This window comes from Gopherus flavomarginatus, chromosome 7, assembly GCF_025201925.1.
Source record: "Gopherus flavomarginatus isolate rGopFla2 chromosome 7, rGopFla2.mat.asm, whole genome shotgun sequence".
NCBI classification, from domain to species: domain Eukaryota; kingdom Metazoa; phylum Chordata; order Testudines; family Testudinidae; genus Gopherus; species Gopherus flavomarginatus.
Window position 1 is genome coordinate 98327192 of NC_066623.1, and position 20653 is coordinate 98347844.

The 20653-nt window shown below is 40.1% G+C and overlaps 1 protein-coding gene across 3 annotated transcripts in view; it reads right to left on the minus strand.

Moving 5' to 3' along the window:
• Positions 1-20653, minus strand: part of CACHD1 (cache domain containing 1) — a 204106-nt gene that overhangs the window by 24196 nt on the left and 159257 nt on the right. For all 3 annotated transcript variants that reach the window (XM_050961970.1, XM_050961969.1, XM_050961968.1), the window contains 5 exons: positions 14732-14849; positions 12430-12598; positions 9896-10038; positions 9006-9187; positions 6658-6768 (listed from right to left, as the gene is read on the minus strand). In XM_050961970.1, coding sequence (XP_050817927.1) covers positions 6658-6768; positions 9006-9187; positions 9896-10038; positions 12430-12598; positions 14732-14849 — 723 coding nt within the window. The remainder of the gene's footprint in view (positions 1-6657; positions 6769-9005; positions 9188-9895; positions 10039-12429; positions 12599-14731; positions 14850-20653) is intronic.

Here is a 20653-nt window from a genome sequence, read left to right on the forward strand (position 1 = left end):
CATATATTGAGGGCTAAATTGCATGTAAAATCATGTTAGTTAACGTGTTCTGCCTCAATGTAATTTTCCAGCCACAGAGAAACCGCACTTGGAAAAGTCATGAAAATTCACATTCAGGATCTTCAGTTTTTGTGGATGATTAAGAGCAGCAGCAGCTGCTGCTGCGCATTATAGTATCCTGTCCATATGTGGAGGTCTGCTAGTGTCCCTATTTTGCTCAGCAGCTCAAGAATACACATGGTTACCGTAGCAACTGACACATCAAAGACCTACAAAACACAATCTTAGAGCACATATGCCAAAGTATTTTTCACAACAGTGCTGGAAAGCTCTCCTATTCCTCAATCATTTGCTTTTATTTTCCCACCCGTGCTGTTTTTTCCATTAACTGTGCAGTACTCCCAAGAGTGCTCATGGCCAGAGACTGGGGGCCGGTTCACAACAAAACAATATGCTTTCTTAGGGTTCTGGTTTGTTTAGAAGGTTCTTGTTCCACTAAAAGAGCCCAAACCAGCAAAATCTCCAGCGACGTTCCCTTTAAGCAGGATAAGAGCCTGCGAACTCCATATAGGGTGACCAGATAGCAAGTATGAAAAGCCCCAAATATTGAGACTGTCCCTATAAAATCAGGACATCTGGTCACCCTAACTCCAAAACAAAACAACAGAGAGAACATCATATCTTATGACATCACCTGTGTTTCCAAAGCTCCCTGTCCTGGCAAATCCTTCTTCCTTTTTCAGCAGAGTAGCCTAGATGCTCCCTATAAACGTTCCTGAGCCCAGGCTCTTCTAGAAAGGACATTAACTTCTTCCCACCTCCACACTCTTCCAGGATTTAACCCTCAAAACCCCATGCGGCTGTCTGGTTTGGCAGGGCCTCCTCCTAGGAGCATCATGAGTGTGTGTGACAGGAAGAAGGTACCCTCTTCCTTGGGATACTGTATACTAGAGGCTCCCAAACTGTGGGGCATGCCCCCCCTATGGGGGGTGCAGAGGAATGTTCTGAGAGCGGGCACAGCAGGGCTTGGGCCAGCCCCCATGGGTTGCGGGAAGGGAGCGCCACCCTGCCCTGTTCTGCTCTTAACTCTGCTCTAGCCCTGCCCCCAGTCATGGCTCTGGCTCCTGGCCTCGCACCCAGACATGGCACCGCACCCAGCCCTTGCCCTGCTCCTGGCCCTGGCTCCAGATCTGCCCTCAGCCCTCTTACCCCTGTCCGCATCTCCCCCCACCGAGAGCGATTCCAGTCCTGGCTCCTGGACTGGGTGTTAAGGGGTGTGTGACCCTGAAAAGTTTGGAGACCACTGCTGTATACCCACTCACTAGAGATTATGTTAATGCCTGTTTCCCTTCTAAGCACCCTATATATTAATGGGGGAATAGACCTATTTAATTTAATACTATTTTGAAACTTCTTTTAAAAGGAATTTCATTTGTGAAGATAGAATCAAAAATGAAAATGCATAGATACACCAGCCACTGGAACTGAACAGCTGGCCTCAACAATGCAGCGGGGGCTTCTTTGCCAATATTCCAGATGCTGACCAGCTGATGATTTTGCACACAAACAAAAAGCAGATCCATCAGCTCTAGTGGACTAAAGAAACCTGTCTATGCTATGACTTCACCCATCTAAAAGAACGCTGGCCTGATGAAGTGATAATGCTCATGTTGTTCCACAATATATGCACTGAGATTCGTAATTTCAGTCAGTCAATCCTAAAACTGATCCCTGCACAAAACTGAGCCGCACAAAAATTGTGCCTTTAATTTTGTGAGGGCAAAAATCCACAGAAACATGAGGTCATTTCTATTTAAATGTGCAAGTCAGGTAGACATTACAGAACACAGAGTGTGTAAAGATTGGTTTGCAGTCTCAAAAACATTACTAGTGACACTTCAGAGGATGGTTTTGCTAACTTAGCTCTTGAAGTTTAATCCTATAAAGGTAAATAATGATGAAATATCTTCCCAGCGACAGCACTAATTAAGACTTTTTGTCCATAGCTATATTTTACCTAAAAATCTCTTTGGACAGTTCAAGCATAAAGTCTTTTAATAGAGACATTAAATTAAATCTGTTCTTATCTTAAAAAAATTCAGGGAGAAAGGATTCCAATGTAATATAAACATATTTGGTTCTATATAACAAGAAGGAGAACTATAATGTCCTGAAGATGTCCTCTCTTTCTCTCTCTCTCTCTCTCTCTCTCTCTCTGTAAAAGCCCTACAAAAGGTTTCTAAAAGTATTATTTTAACTTAACTTTTGGGCACTAATCCCTTCCAATTATCTGATATATTCTGTATTAGAAAAAACATTATTTTGTGCATGGATTGTCTTTTTCCCAACCTTTGGAAGCAAATACTATGCCATATATAATAGGAACAAGAGAGAAACAGTCATTTCATTGATGTATTCTGATGACATCAAACATCAACAGAAGTTGTTCAAGTATTGTGCATTGGGCAAGGGATGAACAAGATGATCACATTGGCTGAGAGCATGAAAGATGTTAAGAGGCACAATCAAGTGAAAAATTATATTTGAAAGAGGAAATTAACTTGCTATTAATTACAATTTAGATTATTACAATGAAAACATCTTGCTGCTGCTGTTTATTTTCTTGGGATATTTCATTCAGCTTGAACAATGAAAATTTATTGATCAGTTTCACTTTTCTTTATAGATCTCTTTGCAATTTCACTTCCTGGTAACATAATGCCGTAATATTAGGTCCCAAACAGCAGCAGGAACTGTTTTAATCTGAATAGCTGTTTCTAATGAAAACATTAGGCCTTTGGAATGTTTTTTTTTAAAACACAAAACCTAATTTGGGGGCTTACCCCAGGGGACAATATCCTTTAGATCAAGCAATACTTGAAGCCTCAATGACAACTATATAAGTCTCCCTGAAATGATCTGAACTGTCTCTTATTAAACAAAACAGAATAAAAAATAAAAAATTGATATATCACCACAAAGCGCCAGTACATTTTCGTCCTCAGAGAAGAAGCTCTTATTCTCTTAAATGATTCCCTATGTGAAAAGCGCCACATAGTTACGTAACCCTGACTGATGCTCCTGCAAAGGACAACGGACAGACGTTTTGCTGTGGGAAAGATCAAACAAAGTCTACATATTTCAGTAGAAAAACTAAAAACAGCCCTCAATATTTTAGTGTTTAGAAACAGCACTGCCACTAATGTCCCCAGCTCAGAGCTGGCCAAGTGAACTATTTAGCAGAGCAATGCTAGAAACCAAGTTCTTCCTGCTGGGATGTTAGCTGGAGTGTGTATACCAGATGGCTCCCCAATGAAAACCCTGGAACAGATTCCTCATACAGACCAAACTGAGTGGCTAATATGTCACTCTGAAATAAGACAGTGTCTCCAAACAGGAATATTAAGGTGGTGTTCAATATGAAGTATGCTATGGAAGTGAAAACCGAACTCTAAGGATTGTATACCCTAATCTGATGGAATCTCATCGTTTGGTTGGATGTCTGGCCTGAAGACAAATTATTTTAAACCATCTAATCTCTGAATCACAAAGGATCACTTCAACATGTGAAAAGGTTTTATATTTAAAACCTCAACCCTCTCCACAGAGTCTCTTGACAGTAAGGACAGAAGACATGCAGCAATGAATGTCAACTCAGAATCGAAGTGAAACACACTGAACGTTTTCTTAAAATGGGAGGCCCTACATTAACTTTTTTTTTTTTTTTTTTTTTTTTTAAACTCATAGAAGAATCAGCAATACGCAAAATGTATTTTCCTACATCAGGATGGTATTTATAGCTATGGTGGTGTGTTGTTCCAGAAATGGGGATGGCTCTTTTGTTTTGATTTATTTCTTGTCTGTGCATGTAGAGGCTGGGATGTACAGTTTCTTCCCATATAAACAAATAAATTTTTGGACGTTCTAGCACAAAATGGCTAAGCTCTAAATTGTGAATAGCACAGGCCAGGGGCTCTCACATTTCATATAGAGAAATTCAGGGTATGTCTACATTGCAACATAAGCTCAGATTTAGTAGAGCTTGAGTTAGCAGACCCTGGTTTTGTTAACCTAGGGCTTGAGCATCTAACACTCATTTGAAACCCCAGATTAGGAATTGCTGAACTTTGGGTCCCAATCTGGGCTTCAGCATCCACACTGAATGATGTGGGCCGGAGTCTGGCCACTCATATCCCACCCATATACCCTCCCAAAATGTGGCCGCTCTAGCCCGTTGTGGTGCAATGTAGGAAAACTTGACTGTCTGGAGGACAAAGAAAGTCAGCCTGTGGGTACTTTTGGCAGACTCTCTGAGCATGAGTCTGTACAGCAAAGCAACAGAACTTGAATGCTGAGACCCGGCTTGACTCAGACCTTCCATCTGCATGGGGTCCTGGGTCAGCACAATTTGTGTGTAGATGGAAGGGGCATTAGGTGTTACCCCGAAAGGGGGTTAGCCTGAGTTTGATATACCCTCAAAGTGTCTTATGGCCCTACTTTCCCCATTTGCAAATGTGCAAATTACCTCCCCTCCCAATTACGACTGTAACATCACTATGGCAAATACAGCAATTACTTACATGGAACAGTAATTTCAGGAAATTGAGGAAAAAGTTGATCAGTGTATTTGGCTATCTCATCTTCCTCTCCTATCTGTTCTGTTCTGTCCCCGTCTCTGCTGCTTCCTGCTGCCCTTCTCTTCTCTCATGGTACAGGCTTTCCTGCTCCTCCTCCAGACCCCCCGTAACTGCTTCACAGACCAAAGTCTGGGTACAGACACAGCATTGCTCACATCGGTACCCATAAGACAGACCCGACTAAGATGATATTGTAAATAAATAACTCAAGCTATGAGGATCTGAAAATATACCGGAATTGAAGCAATGAGGGAAGCGGAGAATGTTCTCATTTTAGAAAAACACAGCCATGTTAGATGCAAAGCTAATTAGAAGAGCAGAAGCTTTCAAAGGGGCTATACGAATTATGCTCCCAGATAGTGAAGGGGCCGAAAGCTGACAGTGTAACATGCTAAAAAGTTCAGGGGGACACAGTTATAATCTCCCAACATGCAAACTGCAGTTTAAAATTTGTGTGAAATCTGGCTGCTCTATTTCCTTTGACACAGAATATAGTCCATGACCGATATGCCATGACATTTACTATGAAAACTAACAAAGCTGCTCTCATGCATAGAGCATGCATAGGTACACAGGCAGCCGAGGAGGTTAGTGGAAGCTACCCTCCCCTAACTTCCCTGCTCTCCTGATTAGAGGTGGAAAACTGAGCACAGCCCAGCGAGTGCAAGGGTTGTACAGGTCTCTCACCATCAATGGCACAAGACTCCCCAAAATGGGAACAATGGTGTAGGGAACTGGCTGTGTGCAGAGAGGAGTGTATATTGAACCATCTTCTAAGGGCATTGCATGCTTCCCTTGTGTTCCAGAAGGCGTTGTGCCAGTGCTGCTCAATGGAACCGCTGGCTGATAGCCACAGTCTGGCTCAACATTAATTTTTCTTCATTAGACCTTATTAAGAGAAGAATGTTGTCTCAAGGAAATTAAAAATTGTATGCTGGGATATACATGGCATATACTTGGTTGTCTTGTGCAGAGGAGGGGATAGGAAAAGAGGAGGTTATTAATATATAGAAGAGAGAGAGAGAGGTGTGTGTGTAAGTGACCAACTGAGAAAGTGTGCATTTCATAAGACTATACTGGAAAAAATAGATCTAACATGAGTACCACTTAGAGCAGGGGTCGCAACCTTCGGCACACAGCCCATCAGGGTAATCCACTGGCGGGCGGCGAGACATTTTGTTTACGTTGATCATTCGCAGGCACGGCCCCCTGCAGCTCCCATTGGCCGTGGTTGATCGTTCCCAGCCAATGGGAGCTGCAGGAAGCAGCATGGGCCACAGGGACATGAGCCGCTTCCCACAATTCCCATTGGCCATGAACCAGGGCCGGAGTGCCGCCCCTTGAAAAGCACATGCTTCGGATGCTGGTGCCTAGAGTCGGCCCTGCCAGGAGTAGCAAACCACAGCCACTGGGAGCTGCTGAAGGTTGCTGACCCCTGATTTAGAGAAAGAACACACATGAAACAAGATAAAGTTTCTCCTTCAAGTAGAGGAGGAAGGATGCAGTCAAACATACACAGAAGAAGTTTAACTAGAAGATGGGCTTATTTTCTAAAAATCCTCAACAAAAAGCTAGTGGCATAACACAAGGCTAGCAGCTGCAAGGAGGGGAGGGCACATACACCAAAATTCTTGTTTCAAGGGGCATTTTTTTCATATCTACATTTTATATACATCAAAACTCTACTCCCATTCACCCATAATCACATTCAGGCACAAAAAACCTTTTGGGAAATTGGTCTTATAACTCAAGCTTTCATAAACTCCAAAAAACAAATCTGTGCAACTCTCCCCCAGAATGGCTTTTCCAGAAACAGAGCTTTAATTGGATGTTTCCCCTGCATCTGTGTATATTCTTTCCATTTTACTGAAGGCTCTTTTAGAACGAGCATCGTGCCTGCTCCCATTGGGAAGCACCTGGCCTACTGGGGCTCTAGCAAAAATAATTAATCACAGATACAATCTTTACAAGTTAATTCAAAGATTTTTGGATTGATCAAATATTCAAAATGAAATTTTACCTTGAAGAATGAACAGTGTGGCTGATTGTAACAACATAGCCAGCTCCTCCAACATCTAAATAGGGACCAGTGAAAGTTATTAGCCCCGGATTAGCCACTGCATGCAAGTACCTAGTAAAGACCAAACCAAGCATTATTTATGAATGAAAACCAGTCATTTGAAATGTAAACAATGAGGCTTACGCAAGTATTTAACTGAATGCCCTATAAGCAGCACTACTGACGTCAAAGAGACTGTTCACCGCATTGGAAGTTAAGTAGGAGTTTTTATGTAAGCAGGATCAGGGCCCAAAACAGGCTAACTCAGTAGGATAATGTTACTCAACATTAAAAATCATACTACATTATTCTGTACAAACACATTTCACTGTATCACATTAAAGTAAAATAAAATATTTAGATTATTTAAATCAAATCTTATTCTGAATAATGTTGGATTTAAAAACCATCCTTCAACAAAGTGTGGTTCAATTCACTGTGTAGAAAATATAGGAGAAAAGGTGAAAGCATTCTTTTTACAAACAAATCTCACGTGCAAACTTAAAAAGCTGTTAGAAAATGAATATTATATATTATTAATTTCTAGGGTTACTGCCACCTAAAGTAACTCACACTTGCATCAGAATTTTTTAACATCATTGTGACAAGTAACACTTCCAGGTTCTCTAACTGTACGAGGTGAAAGTAAAACTGTTTCTCTCTTTTTCCAATTTGTTTACTTTGCACATTTGACATCACTTTGAGCAGAGACAATTTCACTGTTGTCTGCTTTATAGCCAAACAGTTTCCCTTGTTGTTTGTGTGGGTTTTTTTACCCAGGAAAAGAAAAATGTGAATGTAAAAATCACAAAAGCTGGTAGACAGTGTCAGGGGCAATATCTGAAATGACTCCTCATTTTTTAAAGAATTTATTAGCTTTCAAGTTGATAGAATCCCTTTACTCAGGGGTGGGAGGGGAGTGCAGAGGGGGAGAGGAGTCTATATACACACACAAATTTATTTTCTAAATAAAGGGAAAAAGGTGTTTGTAAATGTTGTATATCGTGGTGGGCAACCTGCGGCCCATCAGGGTAATCTGATTGTGGGCCGCGAGACATTTTGCTGATGTTGACCATCTGCAGGCATGGCCCCCCCACAGCTCCCAGTGTCCACAGTTCGCTGTTCCCGGCCAACGGGAGCTGCAGGAAGTGGCAGCCAGCATGTCCCTGCGGCCCGCCACTTCCCATAGCTCCCATTGGCTGGGAACGGCAAACTGCAACCACTGGGAGCTGCAGGGAGCCATGCCTGTGGACGGTCAATGTTAGCAAAATGTCTTGCGGCCTGCAATCAGGTTACCCTGATGGGCTGTAGGATGCCCACCACTGCTGTATACAGTTCATTTATAATGTGAGCTCCACAAAGCCATCTAATTGTGTGAAAAGAAAAATTACAGCAAAAAGCTTAAATTTATGTTCAGTATTTTGACTACACAAATATAAATGATTGAACTTTGGAGAGGAAAAAAACCCAAAGAAAGGTGAGTACTGCCAGTCCAGAAGTTAACTATGGTAATTATTTTTCAGGGGAGATGTGGGGTAGTGGAGCTGTGGAACAAGCAATGCCACCAGTGATTTAAAACCGTGCTAAAAAAGCCTCAGGGTAGGAATCCTAAGTTTACTTATGTTCCAGTCTCTAACTTGATTGTTCAGAACCATACTGCAGCACCACCTGTCTGGCTTCTTTTAACAAAGCATATGTTAAAACACACTCAAGAGATTTCTCTCATGTCAAATCTCATTTGTAATATATATACATATACATATATATATACATATACACATATATATACACACACACATATATAAATATTGTCCTAAATCATATGTTAACTGCAGCTATTAATTATGCACTTAGCCAGAGAATTCCTATTTTGAAATACAGTAAGAAAATCCATTGCAAACAAAAACTGCTGCATAAAGTATCAATAACCAAAATTGCCATGAGGAGCTGAAAATAACGCTGATAGATCCTAAAGGATAACGCTGATAGATTCTAAAGGATGAATAAAGTAACTGCATAGATCTTAGCTTCAAGTGTAAATATTTTTATTCTTATGCTGTATAAGGGGATAAGGAATAGAAACAATCACAATAAAGAGTTATGATTTACAGCAAATAAAGATTCTAGTAAAATTATTATTAAACACAATATATTTTACTGAGCATATAAATTATCTAATTAGAAATGTATTTAAATATCCTTTACAAACATGGCCTTCTAATTAATCCTACATGAAATATTTTCCCTGGTGCAACATAATTACCCTCTAAGATTTTTGAAACCTTTGATAATGGGACCCTAAAACTCACCATTGTCTCCTAGTGGGATCAAATGCTTTGTCCATGAGAGAACCAGGATAAATTCTGAGCACCCCATTGGGCGTTGCTATGTAACGGCGGACAATGTAACTGTTCAAGCTACTCATTTCCATTTGTGTCATCCATTCATCTGTGACGTGACTGGTAGCCATTACTTCATTTCTGACAGAGAACTGCAAAACAAAGACAGACCTAGCAGGGTTCCTTTAAGACTTGCAAGAAAAGATAATAAACTGCTTGCAGAGTTTCCTAAAGACCTATCAGAGATAATCTAAACCCAATTACTTCTTTAAAATCTTCTCACACCAGATGGATCTAGCAAATTCCAAGTAAAGAAAAAAGCTTGTTCTAATGAAATATTGTTATTATCTGCACAACTTTTAACATTTGCTTTTCACTTCAGGTAAATATAAATACTGCCCCATTTGTACATAAAACAAAGTTTTCTCATTTAAATGCATAAACACACAAAGGTATCTTCTGACCCAATGTTTATTACAGCACCGTTCTGCATACTGTTAATTCTAATTGCAGCTTGTAAACTTTCTTCCTGTGGAAAAGCCCCACCCCTGTGGTCTCTGAGCCCCTTCCCTCCTCCCATTTCTCCACTAGCCTTGAAGCCCTCATGTCAGAGCCCCTATCCACCCAGCTGAGGAGTGTACCAGGATTCCATTTCAACCTAGTTCACACTGCTTCTCCAAGCCAGAAGGGCTAAGCACAGTGTCTCTGCAGCAAGAGACGAAAATCCTAGTATCCTACATGCCCAACGCTCCCATAGGCCAAGAGCCAACCCAAAGGACACCTGTGAAATGGGGACACCATGGTGACCAATAAGTGCAGGGCGGGGGAAAGGAGGGAGAAGAGGGATTTAAATAGCATACTTTAAGCCCGGGGTTAGCAATAAGACGGGTGTTGTCGCTGAGGTATGCTGTGTAGTGCTCTACCATCCGTTTGGTCTCAGGTTGGCTCAGATGTTCATATGGAGAAGAAAAACTACCTGCAGACAGCATTACTGTGGGACTTTCTGAAATAACAAAGTATTAGAGGATTAAAACCAAATCGCTATGTTCGGTATATAATACATGCCACCCCATCACAGAGCACCATTTGATGTAGTATCCTGTTTAAGACTATAGCCCGTATAATGAAGGTACAGTATGGAGGGGAGGGACTCTCTTCCTGACACAAGCTGATCAGTTTTTGCCTGGAAGCACAAGGATTATCATCCCAAATAATAACAGTAAGACCTAGAAGTACAGATCATGTCCCCTTTTGTTTTGAAACCTACTTTTCATTTCAAACTTTGGAATGTTACAATGCAAGATACACAGGTTACAATAAAATGTCTATTTCAGAGTCAGATGAGCATAGCTTTGAACAGGCTGGTTACGTGCACCTTTTTGTAAGGTAGAGAGGGTTTGAGTGTCTTGCTGTAAATGGTGGTGGTTTCAATGTCTTAAGGGAAACAAACAGATCAGTAACAGCAGCCTCACTTCACTGCCTGTCTAGCCATTATCAGCTGACAGCATTCTGCAGCATTGCAGAAGAAGCAACTCCTAAGGTGGGCTCTTGAGGAAGACAGGGTAGTGGCTTAATGGGGATTTTAGCCTTGGGACAAAAAGTGCAAAGGTGCTGGCAAGAGAAGCTGACAAAGGCGTGATGAAGGCTGACATTGGTAGAGTGAAGGGATGGCTAAAATGACATGATAAAATAATACAAATAAGCTGTGAAGGTAAGCGCAATACATGGATAATGAGGAAGCCAATGATGAGACTCAAAGAACTTCGTGAGAGAAAACTGGGTTTAGGTGGGACTCTACAGAGGCCGCCTCGAACACCAGCTGTGACTTTCAGGTCATTAACACAGGGAGAGGCACAAAAGACACAAGTCTGACAAAACTGGTGGAGGGAGTTTGCTAACATGAACAAGGGGGCAAAAGGGAGTGGCTACAAGAGATGTTGAGAATAGTCTGGATATATGCTTTCATTGAGCAAGAAATGTGATATTTAAAAGACAAAGCCAAAACAGAACATAAACAAACAAAAATCACACAGTGATAATGCAGGGGCTGGGATGCTAAGAAATTGGGTTTATTTCTTGAATATTTGATAAAGGGGAACCACATAATGTTCATCTTATTGTTTTTCTCAGTGTGCAACTGTCTTCAGGGGAAGAAATTCCCAGCACCTTAGAGAGACAATACTCACACAGTGGAAAGGTTCTCCATTTTCCCGCACCACTCCCAAAGCATGCCACTGCACGTGTAGCAGCCTTATCTACCCCAGTCATCACTTAATAAACTTCTATTGTATTTCCTCATCGCTTTCCAGCATAAATTGTCTGAATCAATTATATTTTTTCTCATGCTGAGTTTCTCAACATTATTGGCGTGCGTCCCTGGACTTTTTCCATTAATGTCACATCTTTTCTAAGGTGAGACTAGTATGCGGTTCCCTTTTATCAAAACTAGGTATTATATTCAAGACAAGAACGTAGTGTTTTATATAATGACACAATAGTTTCCATATCATCATCTAGTTCCTCTGTAATACAGTCCAACATCTTCTTAGTTGTTCTGAGCACCACCATACAATGAGCAACTGTCATTGCTGAGTTGTCGAACAATGATGCCTATATCCTTTTTCATGAACAGTTTAGTTTAAACTCCAGGGAGAAATCAGAATTTTAATCTTCAAATGTGTAAGACTGCAAACCTTTCAAACTTGTATACAATCTCTAGATTCATCTTTCTTAGAAGGATTATAATCAGTTCTCTCCTTTCTATATATTAAAACTTGTATTATTATATAATTCTGAGGCCAAATCCCTCTGTCCACGACATTAATGCAAATTCTGAAATGGAGGTGATTACAAAGTTTGATATGTAGAAAGACGAAATATCCTTTTTTGAAAGATGTATTATTGAACTTGAAATTTTTATGTAGGTTTAAGAGATTTGGAAAAGCTCACATTAAAAGATTTCCAAGAATATTAAAATTCTGACTTCCTCATGAGCTATATCTTCTGATTTCTTCACATAGATGGATGATATTAAATATTTATGTCTGTGAAGAATTTGCATAAATCCAAAATCAACAGCCCCTATACCCTATTTTCTAAGAATTAAACTGTGCAACTCTCATTTTAGTAAGCACTTACTCACCTGAGCAGTTCCCAAATTGCAGTAGGAATACTCAGGTGACTAAGTGCCATGAATGTAAGGGCTGCACAGTTTAGCTATAATCAGAAAAACTGAAGCAGGACGAAAAAAAAAACCTTTCAAGGGAAATTTTCTAATTTTTTGTTTTTTAAGAGAAACAATTTCACAAGGATTGTAACTAAAGATGTTTTCTATTTTCCAATCAGTTCTACAAAAACGTGCATGAGATAAAGATGAGTTGAGGGATTGTTGTACCTAAGGTCGCCAGCTGCTTGAAGTGCAGACAGGCATTGGGCTGGCCCAATAGATCCAGTCGATGATACAGTAGCTTGCTGCTAGGGACGGTGTTCAGATTCTTGAGCTGTTTAACAGGTATTTCTGGCTGTATTACCACAACACAAAGAATGAAGGATGTGTCTTGGGCCTGAAAAACAAGGACTAAAAATTAGACTGAAAAAAAGTTGGAGGTTTTATGTAATTGGATTTTCTATTCCCCTGCCCTCCCCACCACCACACACTTTTTTAATTCCTCAGTTTCTTGTACACTGGAAGGTGGCATCACCTTTACCCATATGCCAAGGCAGCATGTTCCCTACTCTACCTGTGAAATTAATCACCTCTAGAAATTGCTGAATTTCCCCATACTTCAGGAGTAAGGCCCTGATTCTGCAGAGATAACTTTGTGGGGAGGTGCTGCATTGGTGCCAGGTCATGCCCAAACCGTTCTAAATGCAGGATTGAGGCCTTAGACTTTAGGGTTTCCAACGGCAGCAGTACAGTCCACATAACTAAGGTATGTGCTTTGATCAATTATCCCAAGGGTATTAAAGCCATTGAGTTATACTTTAAAAAAAATCTTCAAAGTTGATGCTTAGCATACACTTTTGTTTTCACATTTTTTTAAAATATAATATCTAAACTCTGATGCTTTTTGTGTGGCTACTTTATGAAACTTCATTATGGGCAAGAAAACTGCAGCTCACAGATGGAAACAGAATACAATGTACCTCTTTGTAGCCTGTTTCCCATTTTGAAAAATACAAATGAACAATGATACAAGGACATCTCATCATTATTCCTCAATCCAGTGTTGGATGGATTGCTTGCTTTGCTGGTTTGAACACTTAAATGCATCAGGTTAGGAAAAACTTGGCAGAAGTATTTCCAGACTGTAAGGCTGTCTGATATTTAATGCAGACTTTCAACAGGGCGACACTAGCTCCAGGAACACATCTACATGAACTTCCGGTACAAGACGACAGATTTAATCTCTTAAAGCTCTCAGCATAATCTCTTAGATTACATTTAAATTAATTTAGGGAAAGGATCCACCAGTACCTGCTAGGTTTGTTGACAAAGCAATTAGCCAATTATTCTTGGTATTAGCAAAATGTGCCTGCATCATATCTAGTTGTAGATTTCATTTTATTCCCTTGGTCAATATAAGTACCCAGATTTGTTCACAAAATAAACTGAAAAGTGAATGGGCTGCTAGAATCTTTTTTCCCCCTTGTAATTGGGTAATGATGCTGGCCTGCCAAATTCTCCAATTAAATATGATCTGTCTAATGATTATAGCAGACTTAAAAGCTTCCATATAGTTTCCATTCCATTTTAATTGATTTTATTCTGTAAGAATCTAGCAATTACGAATTCATCTAGATTATGCATAGGAGTTTTTTGCTCCACTGAGGGTAGTATTTGGGGACATTTTGTTGTTTTAATTGGTGTTGAGAGATTTCTGTAAGGTATTGCATCTGACTTGAATGCAAAATATGTACTGGGGAAAACTAGACATAGCACAGAAAATAAAATACCTATGAATACGAGAGTACCTGACTCAGCCTTGCATATTACAAGGTAGACTCATGCCCCATACAGATATAAGGGTTTGCAGTAATGCATAACTACAACTAATGTTTTTAAAAGGAAATTTTAATGACTTAATTGTGAACAATTTTGTTAAAGTTTATTCATATTGGAGTTTCTATCAAAACTGCATTAAGCAGTATACAGTAGGAAGGGACAATCTGGCATTTAAAATGATACCCCAAAAATCAGTCAATGATTAGTTTGAAAGTGTCCAATAAAATTAAAAGTTTTTTCTCTTTTTTGTTAGTATCAGCATTTTAACAATAATAAACTACATGCAAACACTATAGTGTAAGTCTGTACTTTTATCTCAAGTCTGTGTGTGAAATATGTTCAACTACTTGAGCTTTGCTCTAAGACTTTATAGTGTGACATAGTTCAGTATAGACTTTCTTCCTTTGGGAAAATATGTACTATAATTGTGCATGGCCAGATATATTATATAACATATAATGGACGTGTACATTAATAGCATACACACTATACACAAGCGTGTATGCATGTGTCTCTGAGGATTAAATTATAATAAATTTGAAGCTACAATTTCATGGAATGTGAGGTTATTTACCATAATAAGAGACACATTCACACTGTTTCTGTATAATTAAAATTCAAACTACTCAAACTTCTATATATTAACATACATTAAAACTCTATGCTACCATTCAAACATAAGATCTCTTACCATTTTCCAGGCATAGCTGACGTTATAGGCTTCTTTTCCAATTTCTCTCAGTTTGTTTACATGCCAAGACAGTGAAGAGTTCACTGGAACTGTAATAATCTGACTGCCCAGAGGGAGGCTACGGGGACAATAAATAATATCCAACATTTTATTCAATACTGAAAAAGTTGCGAATTAAACAAAACCATCTACTGCATTTTTATACCAAAAGCATGATTAGTCATGAAAGGGCTGGATAAAATCTGCATTTAATTAAGAACAGAATGCTTTGGTTTGCTGCTCATGCATTTATCTATTTTAACGCTAATTTATGCTCATGTATAATGTAGTACGGTTTGAGTAAGATTTGCCTTTTTCAGTACAAATGGTGAAGCAAAGGTAACTTGGTTCCTAATTTCCTACTCAATAATTCATATAGACAGTGTTTAATTCTTGCTGGGGCTTGCCAGGGCTGAGCCCTGGCACCTCTAGGCTTGGCCGTTCATAGCCCTGGCACCACTGGGTTTGGCAGTTCATAGCCCCAGCACTCTGAGCTTGCCATGTCAGTTATGAAAGTAAAAAATATTGCCTGAGCCCCAGCACCTAATTATTGAGCTCCATCACCTCTTTCATTACAAATTAAGCACTGTTCATAGAGAACACAATTATAGTTTGTCCTGTCTTGAGATAATGTTGCTATTGGAATGGCACTAATTAGCTCTCTATTTCAAAGGAACAAAGGGTTGACAGATTTCAAATTAGTTCTAAATTACAATTTGCAGAACTGTTCATGCACATCATGCTGCATCTCTGCCTATTTCATTTTTGTTAGCAGGATAGGATAACGTCAGTTACTCTTGAAGACCAAGAGTTTTCTATATTTTAATACCATGCTTGCCTTTAAGAATGGAGCTAAGTAGTAGAGCTGGAGTGCGGAAAACGTAAATACAATATGTACAGGCATCCTTCTGTGACTGTTGTTGGAGTGTTATCCAACTAAGAAGCAGATTTTTGTTCTTCTTTGCCTTCACCGTGTCACATTAGTTGGGGTTGGCAGCTCTTGTTCTTCATTTCCAAACATTCCTGTTAAGTGTGTCTTCCAAGCTGACACCAACCTTCTTCATGTCCTCCTTCGGTGTCTTGAACTGCCTTTTTCTGGGTCTTATAATAGTCTTTGTCCTGTAACTACTAGATTGTGTTCTCTCTGACCAACATGTTCCACGTCTCATCATCTTGTATGTCCCAGCCATCTCAGTTGATGTGCCCTCAGCTTTTCCATGATGGGGGATTACCTGCATCTTGGCTCATACCATTTCATTGTGTAACCTGTCAGTTCTTGTCTTACCCACTCTCATTTCAGCAGCATTAAGTAGTTGTACTTCTCTCTTCCACACTGGCCAGCATTTCAACCCATACGTCATGGCTGGGCTAATCATAGAATATCAGGGTTGGAAGGGACCTCAGGAGGTTAGTTAGTCCAACCCCCTGCTCAAAGCAGGACCCATCACCAGACAGATTTTTGCCCCAGATCCCTAAATGGCCCCCTCAAAGATTGAACTCACAACCCTGGGTTTAGCAGGCCAATGCTCAAACCACTGAGCTATCCCTCCCCCCCCTCATGATCTTATACATTTTGCTCTTTAGTTTAATTGGCACATTCTTATCACACAGAATTGCCATCAATTCCCTCCATTTGCGCCAAGTGCTTTTCATGCGACTGCTAGCACTCTTAGTCTTATTGTAACTCAATACTATTTTTATTGGTTTCTTGCTGTCCCTTTTCAATGAAGCCTCACATGTATTCAGTCTTCTCTTGACTGATTTATAAACAATTTTCTTCTACTGCAGTCCTCGTCTTTCTAGATACCTTTCCAGTTCATGTTTATTTCCCTGACAGAAAAATGTCATCTGTGAAAAGCATGTTCCATGGAGCTCCTCCCCTGATCTCCCCTAATCTCCTGTTCATTACAATCACATTTAGGAATGGGTTTAAGAGTGATCTTTGATGTAGACCTATTCTGATAGTGAATGGCTCACTGCAGCTGCATCTTGTTGTTGTACTACCCTCATATGTGTCCATAATAGTCTGAACATAAGCCTCTGAAAGGCAGGGCGACAACAGGTACCACCATATCAGTTCACTAGGAACTCTGTTATAAGCCTTCTTTAAGTCCACAAACACTAAATTCAGTTTATTGCATTTCTCCCTGTACTACTCCTCCAATATTCCCAAACCCAAATTGGTTAATGCTTACTTGGTAATCTAGCTCTTCATTAAGTCTTTCTTTGATAATTCTTTCCAACCATTTCATCATTTTACTCAGTTTGATGGGTTTCTGTTATATGAGGGGTAAAACATTATCTATTGATTTACTTAGATTTAAAATAAAAAAGTCACTTATACAGGGCTCTAGGCACCCTAAGGCATCTTTAACAATACAATAAATATAATAAAAAACCAGCAACATTAATCATTTCACCAAGAACTCAGCCAGCCAAGCACTTATAGAAACTCCTTTCCACCTCTTCATCATTCACACACATCCTCAGCCCTGTCCAACAACCATATCAAACTCACCTATGCCTCGTGCCAAATGATTTACTTAAACAATAAAACAAATGATCAATTCCGAGATGACACATTCCATGCAATGTCAAGCAACCTCACCGCCTTATCTTGTGTATTCCTCCTTCTGCAGCTAGCTCCCCTCCTCACAGACTTTCAGGCCAAAAGGGCCCATCATGATAATCTAGTCTGACCTCCTTTGCATTGTCGGCCACAGAACCTCACCCACCTACTCCTGTAATAGGCCCATAACCTCTGGCTGAGTTACTGAAGTCTCAAAAACTAACAGCAAAACAATTTTTAAGTACATCAGAAGCAGGAAGCCTTCCAAACAATAAGTGGGGCCACTGGATGATCAAGGTGCTAAAGGAGAATTCAAGGAAGACAAGCCCATTGCGGAGAAGCTAAATGAATTCTTTGCATCAGTCTTCACTGCAGAGGATTTGAGGGAGATTCCCAAACCTGAGATTCTTTTTAGGTGACAAATCTAGGTGTCCCAGGTTGAGGTGTCAATAGAGGAGGTTTTGGAACAAATTGATCAATTAAAAGCAGTAAGTCCCAGAACCAGATGGTATTCATCCAAGAGTTCTGAAGGAATTCAAAAATGAAACTGCAGAACTACTAACTTTGGTATCCAGATGACTGAAGGATAGCTAATCTGACACCAATGTTTTAAAAAGGCTCCAGAGGTGATCCTGGCAATTACAGGATGCTAAGTCTCAGTACCAGGCAAACTGGTTGAAACTATAGTTAAGAACAGAATGATCAGACACACAGATGAACATGATTTGCTGGGGAAGACTCAATAACAGCTTTTATAAAGGGAAATCATGCCTCACCAATCCATTAGAATTCTTTGAGGCGGTCAGCAAACATGCCAACAAGGGTGATCCAGTGGATACAATGTACTTGGACTTTCAGAAGGCCTTTGACAAGGTCCCTCTAAAGCAAATTAAGCTATCATGGGTTAAGAGGGAAGGTCCTCTTATGGACCAGTAACTGGTTAAAAAACAAGAAATATAGGGTAGCAATAAATGATCACTTTTCAGAATGGAGAGAGGTAAATAGCGGTGTCTTCCAGAGATCTGTGCTGAGACCAGTGCTGTTCATCATATTCATAAATAATTTGGAAGAAGGGGTAAACTGTAGGGTGGAAAAGCTTGCAGATGATACAAATTATTCAGGATAGTTGTGTCTAAAACAGACTGCAAAGAGTTACAAAGATCTCACAAAGCTGGGTGACTGGGCAACACAATGGCAGATGAAATTTAATGTTGATAAATGCAAAGTAAGAAACATTGGAAAGCATAATCTCAACTACACAGACTAAATGAGGGGGTCTAAATTAGCTGTTATCACTCAAGAAGGCATTGTGGATAGACCTCTGAAATCATCGGCTCAGTGTGCAGTGGCAGTCAAAAAACCGAACAAAATATTAGGAACCATTAGGAAATGGATAGATAATAAGATGGTAAATATTATAATGCCATTATATAAATCCATTGCACGCCCACACCTTGCATACTGCATGCAGTTCTGGTTGCCCCAGCTCAAAAAAGATAGATTAGAAATGGAAAAGATATAGAGAAAGGCAACAAAAATTATTAAGGATATCGAACAGCTTCCTTATGAGAAGAGAGAAAAAAGTCTGGGTCTTTTCAGCTTGGAAAAGAGATGACTGAGAAAGAGAACAGAATGATCAGACACACAGATGAACATGATTTGTTGGGGAAGACTCAACAACAGCTTTTCTAAAGGGAAATCATGCCTCACCAATCCATTAGAATTCTTTGAGGAGGTCAGCAAACATGCCAACAAGGGTGATCCAGTGGAGATCTGATGACTTTCTCTACAGTATTCATGATTTTAAGGACCTCTATCATAGCCCCCTATGACAGAGGTCCTTAAAATCATGAATAGTGTAGAGAAAGTAAATATGGAAGTGTTATTTACCCCTTCACATAGCAAAAGAACTAGGGGTTACCTAAGGAAATGAATAAGCAGCAGGTTTAAAACAAACAAAAGGAAGTACTACTTCACACAATGCACAGTCAACATGTGGAACTTCTTGCCAGGGAAGTCATGAAGGCCAAAACTATAACTGGATTAAAAAAAGAATTAGATAAATTCATGAAGGATAGATCCATCGGTGGCTATTAGCCAAGTTGGCCAGGGATGCAACCCCACCTTTTGGGTGTCCCTAAGGCTCTGTCTGCCAGATGCTGGGGCTGGATCACTTGATGACTGCCTTGTTCTGTTCATTCTCTTTGAAGCATCTGGCATTGGCCACTATTGGAAGACAGGATAATGGAGTAGATGAACTATTGGTTTGACCCAATATGGCTGTTTTATGTTTTTAAGTCCTCAAATCTTGATTTAAATACTTCAAGATACAGAGAATATACCATTTACTCTAACTCAAACCAGCAAGTGACCCAGGCCCCTGTCATAAACAGATGGTTAAAGGTTAATGTCTCTTTTACCTGTAAAAGCTCAATAAACCTTAAGAAGCTCAGTAAACCTGGCTGACACCTGACCAGAGGACCAATAGGGGGACAAGATACTTTCAGATCTTGGTGGAGAGAGGTCTTTGTTTGTGCTGTTCATTTGGTTCGTTGTTCGCTCTCGGGACTGAGAGGGACCAGATGTACACCCAGGCTTTCCCAATCTTTCTGAATCAGTCTTTCATGTTTCAAAATAGTAAGCAATAGCCAGGCAAGGCGAATTAGTCTTATGTTTGTTTCCTCAACTTGTAAATGGTGTTTTTGCTGGAAGGATTTTTACCTCTGTTTGCTGTAACTTTGAATCTCAGGCTGGGGGGGGGCGGGGGAGGAGGTCCCTCTAATCTATATGAACCTGAGTACCTTGTAAAGCATTTTCCATCCTGATTTTACAGAGATAATGTTTACCTTTTCTTTCTTTAATTAAAAGCTTTCTTTTTAAGAACCTGATTGAGTTTTCCTTGTTTTAAAATCCAAGGGATTGAATCTGAACTCACCAGGGATTGGTGGGGGGGGGAAGGAGGAGGGATGGTTAATTCCTCTTTGTTTTAAGATCCAAGGAGTTTGGATCTGTGTAAGCCTCTCAAGGCAACCCAGGGAGGGGAGAGTCTGGGGGGAAAAGGAGGGGGATGGTTAATTTCTCCTTGTTTTAAGACCCAAGGGGTTTGGGTCTTGAGTTCCCCAGGGAAGGTTTTGGGGGAACAGAAAGTGTGCCAGACACTAACTTCTGGCTGGTGGCAGCGTACCAGATTTAAGCTAGTAATTAAGCTTAAAAGTGATCATGCAGGTCCCCACTTCTTGAACTCTAAAGTTCAAAGTGGAGAAAAAACGTTGACAGCTTCACATTGCAGAGGAAGGCGAAAAACCTCAAAGGTC